This window comes from Carex rostrata, chromosome 31 (assembly GCF_964058835.1).
Source record: "Carex rostrata chromosome 31, lpCarRost1.2, whole genome shotgun sequence".
Lineage (NCBI taxonomy): Eukaryota > Viridiplantae > Streptophyta > Magnoliopsida > Poales > Cyperaceae > Carex > Carex rostrata.
In genome coordinates this window covers 5804908-5816777 of record NC_135948.1, presented here as the reverse complement: position 1 = coordinate 5816777, position 11870 = coordinate 5804908, and the positions used below count along the sequence as shown (strand labels likewise).

At 32.6% G+C, this 11870-nt stretch overlaps 1 protein-coding gene across 2 annotated transcripts; it reads right to left on the bottom strand.

Moving 5' to 3' along the window:
• Window positions 1-1858: 1858 nt before the first annotated feature.
• SS4 (starch synthase 4) lies at window positions 1859-8673 on the bottom strand. Of its 2 annotated transcripts, none has more exons than XM_078295882.1 (16): window positions 8371-8673; window positions 7845-7998; window positions 7672-7753; window positions 6754-7570; window positions 6248-6299; window positions 5999-6121; window positions 5838-5913; window positions 5219-5403; window positions 4199-4393; window positions 3715-3786; window positions 3409-3618; window positions 3183-3308; window positions 2948-3097; window positions 2767-2828; window positions 2385-2460; window positions 1859-2300 (listed from the first exon to the last, which is right to left on the bottom strand). In XM_078295882.1, exons 1-16 carry the CDS (start codon window positions 8499-8501, stop codon window positions 2124-2126), a joined length of 2688 nt encoding a protein of 895 aa, XP_078152008.1. In that variant the 5' UTR covers window positions 8502-8673; the 3' UTR covers window positions 1859-2123. The 2 variants fall into 2 exon arrangements, with proteins under 2 accessions (XP_078152008.1, XP_078152009.1); XM_078295883.1 differs by having other exon boundaries at window positions 7672-7747; window positions 8371-8667.
• Window positions 8674-11870: the final 3197 nt, after the last annotated feature.

The following is an 11870-nucleotide window of genomic DNA, read 5'->3' as shown; positions in this document are numbered from 1 at the left end:
AAACAAAAATATTTTGCATATATTAAAAAAAATTAATTTGTATATATTAAAAATAAATAAAATATTACGGCCCAAACTTTGAATATTCAAAGGGTTCAAACTTTTCTATAAATAAGTATGATCTATTGACATATCAATAAAAAAATTGTATATATCAGTATTTTAAATAACGGTATGCGCTTGTCGAACGAACGAGATACTGTCAAGCAATTAATCGGTATGCGGCCGATTAATTAGAATTATGTGGACAATTTTGTATTTTCATTAAAATTATGTGTATATATTCGTAATTTATTAAAAAAATAATTTATTTAACTCATCAAACTTATCAAATAAACTTAATTTAACTTAGTTCTATTATTATAATATGAAACTACGCCTAACAATACACACACACTTTACATATGTGTAAGTAACACATTTATTTAATTAAATTTTTTTTCGAGAATTAAGCATTTTCAAACACTAACAATATATTATTTGAAAGACATGAAACATTCCAACATAAAATCACTAAAGTTAGGTTGTAATAACAACTTAATTTAATATATGAACATGATGTACTAATTGAAAAAATTACATCAGTAAGTAAGAAAAATATATAGTATATATATAATAGAGGAATTAATCAATTAATTCAAAATAAGTAAGAAGAAAAAACATATATAAAAAATTGAATGTATAGCCAAGCACAAATAAAATTGCAATACATGTTTGTGATACTTATTATCACACAGTTACAGAAAAAAAATAATCACTGGAATAAATGAAAATAAATGAGAATAAACGGAAAAAACGGACAATCAAACGAGAATAAACGAAATAATTGGAAATAATCGAGAATAATCGGCCAATTAATCGGAAAAATTCACTAATAGACCTCCGATAAGTGTATTCATAACTGTTTGACAGCCATTAACAATTAAACAGGCATATAATAGGCCGTTAACCCCCTTTTTTACAACACTGGTATATATAAAGGATCAAAAAATTTATTCCTCCCCGGGTCCCAAAATCTTCAGGACCGGCCCTGCATATAACTAAAAAGTTCTGTGATATAATGTTATAATGTTGAATTATTGTTTGTCCTTGTGAGATAAGATAACAATGTCGAATCCATGGTTTGTGGCTATTTAAGATACCAAGTCGCAAGCTGACAGGGGCTCACGAATCACGAGGTACATGATTCGCCATTGATAGCACGTCACAAATCAGTAATATATTGCAATTAGAAGATGATACGGCAATGGGCATAGCATTGATTGGTCCGTACTGCAAATTGATATTTTCATTTTTTAATTTAAAAGATTAATCTGAACGTTCAATATGTTCTATGTGATAATGTATTTGCAGATCAAATTTTATAATTTTCATAATTATTTTACTACTTTTTAAGGTAGGTTGTAAATCACTTTATCTAAAGATACTGGACCATTTAAATATAGTAATTTTCTACATATAAAAAAACAATAAATATTTTTTAAAAAATGTAAAATTTTAGTTTACAAGTATGTTTTCATAAGAAAATCATATTGAGACTTGAGACCTTTTCACAAGCATGTAAAATTATTTTACTATTTTAGTTCAAATGTAGTAATTTGCATGTAGAACCAGAAAACACAAAAAAAAACGGTGTCTAGACTTGAGACCTTTTTCGCGTAAAGAAAGATTATACCCAAGCATCATAAATGTGCTCCTGCATTACCAATAGATCTTTTAAAAGTTTTTGTTCATGATGACAAAAATTTTGCACGTATAACGCGCGTTGGATATGAGAATCAAAATAAATGTAAGTACATAAAAAACCATTCCGCCAGAATGTAGATCTCGAATAAGATGCAAAACAGCGCTATGTACATTTTTCTTTATCCAAATGAAATGACATATACAATAAAAAAAAATACAAGAAGCTATTTAGATATATGAACTTGTATTTATTCCAAATATACTTATTCTTTCATCTTGGCTACACATAAGCAGATAATGTTAGTTATATTTTTTGAAATTGAGGAAATGATATTTTATTTGGAAACATATCCTAATCATTAGGACCCCCCACCCCACCCCAACCTTTTTTTTTTTTTTTTCAACCAGAACGGAAAATAGAACATCGGAAAATAAAATTATGTCTGAGCAAAGGTTCTAGCTCTAGCAAGAGACTTCTGATAAAGCTCTTCATATTGCGATGCTGATGATTCCCAGCTGAAATCAATAGTCATGGCCCTTTTCACCAATTCTTGCCATCCCTCAGGATTTTGTTTGTAGTACTTAAATGCCCTTTCCATTGCACCATTTAAACTCTGCAAGAAGTATCAACAATATAGACCTCCGTAGAAAGTTTTCAATTTGTAAAATTTCACTTTTGAAAAAGAGAAATTGTGTACCTGCTCATCAGCATTGACAAAGGTGAAGCCATTTCTCAACTCCGCTGGTATCGAATTATTATCGAGATCAAATACACTGGCAGATAAAAGCATTTCTCAAATTAAGCATCAGTTATGCAAGAATTTTTACATTAATTTATTCTCAAATCTGAAAATTTAATTGTATATTGTTTGTGTCTACATGTAGACAGTTGACTGTGATTTAAGCTTGATTGACTTTGATTATTGCAAGTGAATTGCAAGCATAATGTGTGCCTTAAATGCAAACCAAAAGGGTGATACAAGATTGAAACAAAGTATAAAATAAGTTAACCGGTGACAAACTTGACCAACTGTAAAATCAATAAATAACCTTAGAGAAATATTACGTTATTGCCCATACCTGTCATTCAATCCTCCCGTTCTTCTTGCAATGGGAATGGATCCGTATTGCATTGCTATCATCTGTATAAAGCAAAGATAAGCATAAAGCAAGAGTTATATTCTATTGGGGTGATTGTTAGCATTCCTTTTCCTTTTTTTGTATAATGTTTCTTTTCTATATGCATGGTTGGATTCTTTACCTGTGTAAGACCACAAGGCTCGAAAATAGAGGGAATAATAAACATATCGGAAGCTGCATATATCAAATGTGAAAATACATCATCATATTTTAATATCAGTCGAGCATCAGCATGGCTCTTGAAATTCTCAGCAATCGACTCAAATTCCTTCTGTAATCCATAAAATTCAGCATAATAAATAATTATTATATAATAATTTATCTTTTCTAATAGATACCAAACAAAAGAATGTAACCTGTATATGTGGAACCGGGCTGGAACCAAGAAGCACAAATTGACCTCCCAATTCCAAGGTTTTGTACATGGCATTCCTTATGAGGTGCACTCCCTTTTGTGGTACCAGCCTTGTTATACAACCAACCTAATTCAGTGAGGGGGAAAAAGCAATAAGAATGCAAAAAATCACAGAAAAGGATCAAATAAAAAAAATATATATTAAACTTAGAAAAAGAGAGAATTACAAGTGGTTGAGACGGATTACTAGTGGAGAGCCCAAGTTGCTTCCTGATATAATCTTTGTTAATAAGCTTCCCTTGTAGATCATCATAACTATACTGAGCCTTAATAAAATTATCGGTACGGGGATTCCATGTGTCGGTATCAATTCCATTTAGGACACCAAAAAACTTTCTGGAGTGAGTTTTCAGAGCAAGATGTAGACCCCTTCCCCCCTAAAAATAAATAATAATACAAAATAAGCACAGAGGCAAAAAAAATTGACACTGCAGATAGAAGATTTCGCATTTTAGATTAATAAGTTTAATTACCTCAGGAGAGCGAACCTCTTGAGCATAGGTTGGTGAAACAGTTGTTACAATGTTAGAATACACAATAGCCCCCTGTACAATAAAAACAAACCAAAAATGACTAAATCAGTAAGAAAACAAGTAAATCACTAAATATAATATACAAGTTCACATTACTTATCTACTAACTTTCAGTGATTACATTGTGTATGCACTTTTGAAGGCATGAAAAATATAAGGTATAGCCCTACAAAAGATGAAACTAACATCTATAACTCTCTTCCCATCTACTTATAGACAGAAGGTACCCTCTCTTCAGTGGTTTCTGAACCAAATAAAGATCAAAAGAAGGTTTTGTATTTTATCTCACAAAACTAAAACAGGAGTTGGGTGATATAATTCACAAATAATGTATATAGTCTTTTGCTTTGTAGGCCCATATACTTTCTGCTTTAATAGGCGGCATGATATTTCTACAACTTTCTATAAAAAAAAACTATCTTACCTTAACAGCATTGATTCTACCATGTGATGAATCGTCTTGCAACCTATCAGGCCTATCTAAGTGATCCACATCAAGCCCACACGGTTTCAGGTCATGAGCAGGAACTGAACCTTGGTGCTCAAAATTGTGACATGTAAAACATATCCTAGCTGAGTTCAAGCCCCTGTTTGCAAATATATCCCAGTAAAGTGGGGCCTGAAAAGAAAAAAAAAAAAGTATTGTTATTAATACAAAATAAAGATGACTTCTAGAAACCAGAAAAGCTGTTGTTTGAAAGAACGTAAGAGGATTACTGAACCAACTGATCTATATACTGAAAAAGATATTAGTAATTAGTGGATAAACTATAAAATATATCTAGAACATAAATTGATACATAGAAGCAAGCAGATCAATTGTGGGAATGTTGACCCTGCCCAGACACTCAACTACTCCGACTCAGTAACCTGTAAGCTAGCTACCTAGATTTCTTAATATGCTGACAGGTTGGGTTTGGTTTAGATTAGAAGTTAATGACTCAATTTAGTGTCATACTCCTATTAAAAAAAAAAACTAAAAACTAAAAAAAGAAAAGAAAAACACTGTTATCAACATTTGCGGAAAACATATGTTATTTCTGGCATATCAAGCACCCATAGCCACAATGAGCACCAAGTGTGAGTAAAAAGAATGATCACTCTGCTGTCGCTCCCTAGAAAACTCCAACCAAATTAGACTACATCATTCCTCTATTGAATTTGTCTACCTTGATTTCTCCTTTTCCTCTAATTTTTGTTTTATCTATCTACAGAAATCACTCTGAAAAAAACTGCAACAATTATGGTATTCACCAAGCATAATGGAAGTGACAAACTTAAAATATTTTTGAAATCGGTGCCTTCTCTTTTAGAATAGCAAAAAGTTTTCAGTGTTTTCTGCTAGTAGGTATAAATATGGGTGTCTTTTTGCAAAAAGAAAACCAATTTTGTTAAAGCAAAATGTTGATGTTAATTTTTTTGGGTCAATAGTGGGAGAGCTTACAACAAAAGCAGTCTGCCAATCATGACAGTGTATTATGTCGGGTTTCTTCTTGGCCTCAAGAAGTAATTCAAGAGCTGCCCGGCTAAAATACATAAATCTTCTAAAGTCATCTCCATCTCCATAGAATTTCCCCCTCGAGAAGTACTTGGCTGGATGTAGTGGCTCTATGAAATACACAGGTAGCCCTGAAAAGTAAATCAATTCTCACTTTAACCTCGAAATATGTTACTGTTGTTGCAAATAGTATACATCCAGAAGACACAGTTTTCTTATGGCAAAAGACAGTCTGTGGAGGCATTTTGTGACCTGCTTATACATCTCAAGTTCATTTAATGGCATGCCCATCCCTGTAACCTGATAGGTACCTTGCATCCTCCTCTTCATAATATTAGTGAGGATGGAAGGAGGTTTGAGCATCTTTTCAAGTAAAAAAGGATATGGAAAATATAAAAATCATGTTTATTTTAGGAGTATACTTGTCTTGTGCTAAGAAATTGACCAATTTTACAGAGTATACTTGGCTATAGCCTTACTATGACAATTCAGAAAACTATGCCAGCAAGCTAAAAAAAACTTGGATATCGTTACTAAAAATGATAAGAAAAAGATTCTCATAGACCTTCCACAATGCCGACCCAAATCTTGTTTTGGAAAAGCTGACCTTCAAAATATGACTCCACAGTTTCATGTAATACCTGCGTCATAAATGTGTGCATCCTTTGTAGTAAGTCTTGATTTGACTTAAAATATCTGCATGAATTAAAATTACAAGGCATATACCTTGAGATCTTGAACTCGGTCGTGATCCATGCAATCATACTTGGGTAAAATAATTTCCACCAGGTTCCCCTTTCGCTGAAGTGCTTTACAGAGACCCGATACAACATCACCTAACCCACCAACCTTAAAAGAGTAGACAAATTCTTATTTGTTTACTGTACAGTTTTATCAAGATAACATTTACATATTAGTACTGCTGCTCTACACCGATAACAATACTTTGGTAATACAAAGAAGCTACTGTTTTACCTTTGCTATTGGTGCCATCTCTGCTGCTATGTGGACCACATGCAATCCAGAACTGAGTTTAGAGAAATAGAAGTTACTCCCACATCGCCAATTCAACATAGTATTATTTTTTTTTTTTGCATACAATGCCATTATTATCCAAACGAAAAAGAAAAATATCTTCTTTTATGTACACTGCAAAAGGGAGAAAAATCTCACATACTGCTCAGAAGCATAAAAAAGATATCACAGTTGCTCTCTTTTCATAATATATACGGAAGTGCCAGAAACCACTCTTTTCTTGCTCACTTGTGCAGAGGTTAATATTTAGATAGGAGAGGTATTTGCACTCCTCTTGAAGTGAATGAGGACATAAAGGCATGCATTAAATAACTTTCCATGATTCTCACATACAAATGATATTTGATTTGTAAGGGTATTCTTGACTTTTTGACAATGTACCGGGAATATATGAAATTACCTTACCGAAAAGAAAGTCACAAAGTTAGAGAAGGAAAATAGCATACCTATTCCTTGGTAATGTCAGTTTCAAAAAGTTGGCAATGATTTCACTTTCATTCAACCCCTTGCAAGACAAATATGTCTCTCGTAAGTACAAATCTCTTTTCATCACTAGGTTCCTAAGCTTCTCTGCATCAGCAACTGAGATCTTCTTCTCAAGCAACCAGCCATCAACCATGAGAGATAAGAAGCTCCAAAATTCCCACGAAACTTCCTTCAAGTCACGTACCGACTTCTCGCTCTCCTCTTTTAACTTGTCCAGAGTTTTCTGAAATTCCTCCACTGATTCTTCATACAACTTCATGAGAGCGTTTATCTCCTTGTCAGAAACCCTAAGTTGTTCCTCTAAGGTTTTCACCTTTTTTTGTAATTCTTCATTAAATTTATTTTCATCTTCTTCAGTCTGTGCAACTCTCTCTTGTAAGTCTTTGATGGATGCCTCCAGTTGACATTTTTCTCTCTCTAGCATCTCTACCCTCTTTTCTTTTTCTTTCAGCTCCTCAACTTTTGACTTAAGTACAGAATTCTCTATGCTGAGAGTGTTAATTTCACTGAGAAGAGAAGAATCACTACTGGTATTGGTCCTGGTCCTGGTACTACGAGTGTCGCTCAAAGAAGAGATTTGACTTTCAAATTGCTTAAGTTGTGCTTCTAAAAGCTTGGTGTCAGCCTCCTCTTGATTTGCAACTTTTAGTTTTGAATCAGTTTCGGCTAATTTTGTTTCCAAAATTTTAATTTCCGAATGTAAGGCCTCTTTTTCAGCAAGAACTTTATCTACTTCTTCTAGTGCTTTAATACGTGCTTCATTCAAGAGGAGAATATCTAAAGTAACAAGGAAAAAGAAAAATCAGAATTATTAGAATGTTTGACAGAATAACAGAAAAGAAATTCGGAACAAGGTTTACAAATAAAAAAGTACACACTTTCTTCTGCATTCTTGATCATTTTCATTAAATCTTGAAGAGGTAAGGTTGGGGGTTCTGATGTGCCTTCATCTTTCTGAATCTAGTAAAAAAAAATATTAGACTTAATTGTTGACATAATAAATTAAGAACAATGCTCAAACCCAAAATTAAGAGAGCATTGGTGGTAGTACCTCTTTTATTTCATCCTCTCCAGTAGAAACTCTCTCATCGATTGTTTTGTTGTTATCAACAAAGTTATCAGTCTCACTGGAAAGTGGGTCCAGGTCAGCCCTTAACTTCAACTGACTTGGCAGGGCCCGTTTAGTTTGCCTATTTATCTTTGGACTGTACATGCATTTGATACTAGTCAGTACTCAATCCCACAGTGAAGTAAAAAATGGTAACAGAACATAATTGATACTGATAAATATGTATCTGACAAACACAATACAGAAAGTCTTACTGACTAGATTTTACTGCTAGTAATGAAGAATTAACTGCATTGGCCTTAAAATAGTTTTTACTAATTCAGTAAAATTTTCCTAAAGAGCATACAAAAAGGAATCAATCAACAAACATTTTTTTATTAAAAAAATAGAAAATTATTTATTTATTCCATCTCACATATGATTCATGATCACAACCAATCAAATAAAGTGAAAATTGAACTGTTTAAAGAAGTTAACTCGTTTGCGTTAGACAGAGAGAGAGAGGCACCTGAAATTCCTGTGGCGCATCTTACACGAGACAGCAATAAAGCGACGAGAGAAACCAATTGGAGGGACAACCTTGCAATATCTCGGGACATGACCGAGAAATAGAGCGCATGCCTCCGATGCCATCGCCATGGGTCAGGGTTACGTGGGCGCCCAATGGAAAGATTTTACTGAGAACTGGAGAGAGAAGAGGGGATCAGTAGTTCAGTAGTTCGCCATCAATGGAGAGCTCCACGTCAGCGTGTCACGGTTTGGGCGCGACTAGGAGGAAAAAGCGAAAATGATAAAGATCTCCAATTTTCTAAACTCCGAAACAAATCCTCCAATTTATTAATGGGCCGTTATTGCGCCTCAGCTTTTGGTACATTTCTGAATAGTAATAAATATAAGCCCAATACTTTCAAGTAATTTAAGGCCTACTTCGGCCTCAACTGTCGTTCTGACGGTTTTAATTTAGATACTTCGTTTGAATTTTAGGCCTACTCTTCAACCATATAATTTTTTTATTTTGATTAAATAAATTATATGTTAGAAATTTGCGCTATTTCCGGTCTCTGAAAAATAGTGGGACCGGATATCTCCTCTCGGAGAATACAATTTTCCTCTCGACATGCAATATTAGACAACTAATATATTGTAAAAGTGAGGCGGGATAGTAGCACAGTTGGTTAGAAAAAAGTCTTAGAAGTATAGTTATCTCTATGATTACCTAAAGTTTGAGTGTTTGAACCCTGCTTATGCGAAGCTTTAAGAAAAAAATATATTGCAATATTTTGAATACATTATTCATTTATTTGTGAAATAAATTTTGAGATGATATGATCCAATGAGAACTAGTCTCCGTTCAGCAAATGAGTTTAGACGCGAGATGAAGAAGATGAAGATGTATTCTTTTCTTCTTCTTTTTTCTTTTTTCTCTTATTCAATTCAATCATGTAGCTAATTTAAAGGAACATCTAATCTCAATTTGAAACGAAAGGTATATTTGTTTAAATAACAAATTCATGAATAAAATGAGATAAAAAAAAATGTTAAATTTCTATGAGTATATTAAATATTAAGATATTTTCATAAAAGAATTAATTATTTTAAAAGTTTACGTGGATATACTAGAAATTTTTCCTTTAATTAATTCCTAGGGACCATTATTTATTTGTCTGAGTTCATGTACCAAATCAACTGTCAGTAGAAATATAAAATTACTGGAAAGTTAGGATTAAAGTGTACCAAGTACCAACAATCAGTCAACATGTAAAAAAATCACTTGGTAATAAAGATGATAATGGACTATTATTTGCACTGATGAAGGTGATACTTATAATAAGTCTAGATCAATTCACTGATGAAGGTGATAATGGACTATTTTCTTTCAATGCAAATATTTTGACTCAAGAAATATTTTTTTTCTTGTTTACGATGTACCGAAAAAAAGACCAAAAAATGTAAAATTATATTAACCATGAAAAAAATGGAACCAACTCCGTTGCTCTCCAAATAGGAGAGCAGGACCCTGTTATTCAAAATCGAACCGTTTAATTTTTTCATGCACGGATCTCAACACAGATAAACGGTTCGATATTGAATCACAGGGTCCTGCTCTCCTATTCGGAGAGGAAGTATGTTATATGACCAAGGCCCGTCCTGAAGATTTTGGGACCCGGGGCGGAATAAATTTTTCGATCCTTTATATATACCAGTGTTGTAAAAAAGGGGGTTAACGGCCTATTATATGTCTGTTTAATTGTTAATGGCTGTCAAACAGTTATGAATACACTTATCGGAGGTCTATTAGTGAATTTTTCCGATTAATTGGCCGATTATTCTCGATTATTTCCAATTATTTCGTTTATTCTCGTTTGATTGTCCGTTTTTTCCGTTTATTCTCATTTATTTTCATTTATTCCAATGATTATTTTTTTTCTGTAACTGTGTGATAATAAGTATCACAAACATGTATTGCAATTTTATTTGTGCTTGGCTATACATTCAATTTTTTATATATGTTTTTTCTTCTTACTTATTTTGAATTAATTGATTAATTCCTCTATTATATATATACTATATATTTTTCTTACTTACTGATGTAATTTTTTCAATTAGTACATCATGTTCATATATTAAATTAAGTTGTTATTACAAACTAACTTTAGTGATTTTATGTTGGAATGTTTCATGTCTTTCAAATAATATATTGTTAGTGTTTGAAAATGCTTAATTCTCGAAAAAAAAATTAATTAAATAAATGTGTTACTTACACATATGTAAAGTGTGTGTGTATTGTTAAGCGTAGTTTCATATTATAATAATAGAACTAAGTTAAATTAAGTTTATTTGATAAGTTTGATGAGTTAAATAAATTATTTTTTTAATAAATTATGAATATATACACATAATTTTAATGAAAATACAAAATTGTCCACATAATTCTAATTAATCGGCCGCATACCGATTAATTGCTTGACAGTATCTCGTTCGTTCGACAAGCGCATACCGTTATTTAAAATACTGATATATACAATTTTTTTATTGATATGTCAATAGATCATACTTATTTATAGAAAAGTTTGAACCCTTTGAATATTCAAAGTTTGGGCCGTAATATTTTATTTATTTTTAATATATACAGATTAATTTTTTTTAATATATGCAAAATATTTTTGTTTCTTTTGGGGCCCCATAAATCTTGGGGCCCGGGGCGGTCGCCCTGACTGCCCAGCACCAGGGCCAGCCCTGTATATGACTAGGTCCCAATTAATGCATATTTTTTTAGTTCACTATAGCTAGATTTACATTTGTTTGATATGGTGCTAGCAGCTAAATGTATTTACTGATTAACTAGTTAACTTTTTTTTTTTGGTTTATAACTGTGTATATTGAATTTATTCTAGATACATCTGGTATTGAGTATGGTACTATGCATAGCACATACCTAAGGCCTAGTTTTACATGCAGCAGGGCAGTTGGTAATTTAGATGCCCGTTTCGTTGAAGGAAACAAAGTTATAAAACTGAATTACAAATTAAACCATCAAAATTTGCCGTACTTTAAAAAAAAAACTCGTTTAAACAAAAACAAGCATGCAACATTTTGGATTTTCAAAAATAAGCTCCAGAATGGAACATATTGGGTGCACAGTTCGGTGGTTGTTTCATTTTACATTGGATTCCACCTCCTCCGCCTAGGGGTGGCAACGAGCTGTTAAAGAGCGAGCTAGGTCACACTTGTACTCGGCTTGTTGGTGTATCAAGCTGAGCGAGCAAGTTTGGATTTTAGGTCCCGAGCTAAAATTATTGCTCAAGACTGACTCGTGGCCTGTCCGAGCGAGCCGAGTTAGCTTGTTACTAGCTTGGCAGATTTATAAATTTGTATATTTTTTTTCTGCTATATCTTAAATTTTCATAACACATCTTATCAATTAGGACTAAAACAAAATAATATTTATATTACTAATTAATGAGGAATATTCTTAATTCAATTGTAATTATGCAAATCAACTACTAT

Excerpts from the sequence above, each read along its gene's own strand:
- SS4 (XM_078295882.1), bottom strand. The coding sequence starts at position 8,501 with ATGGCGATGGCATCGGAGGCATGCGCTCTATTTCTCGGTCATGTCCCG. Across the intron at positions 6,300-6,753 it reads CTGACATTACCAAGGAATAG|TTCTGGATTGCATGTGGTCC; the intron begins GTATGCTATTTT and ends CTCTAAACTCAG. Across the intron at positions 3,619-3,714 it reads AAGAGGTTCGCTCTCCTGAG|GGGGGAAGGGGTCTACATCT; the intron begins GTAATTAAACTT and ends ATTTATTTTTAG.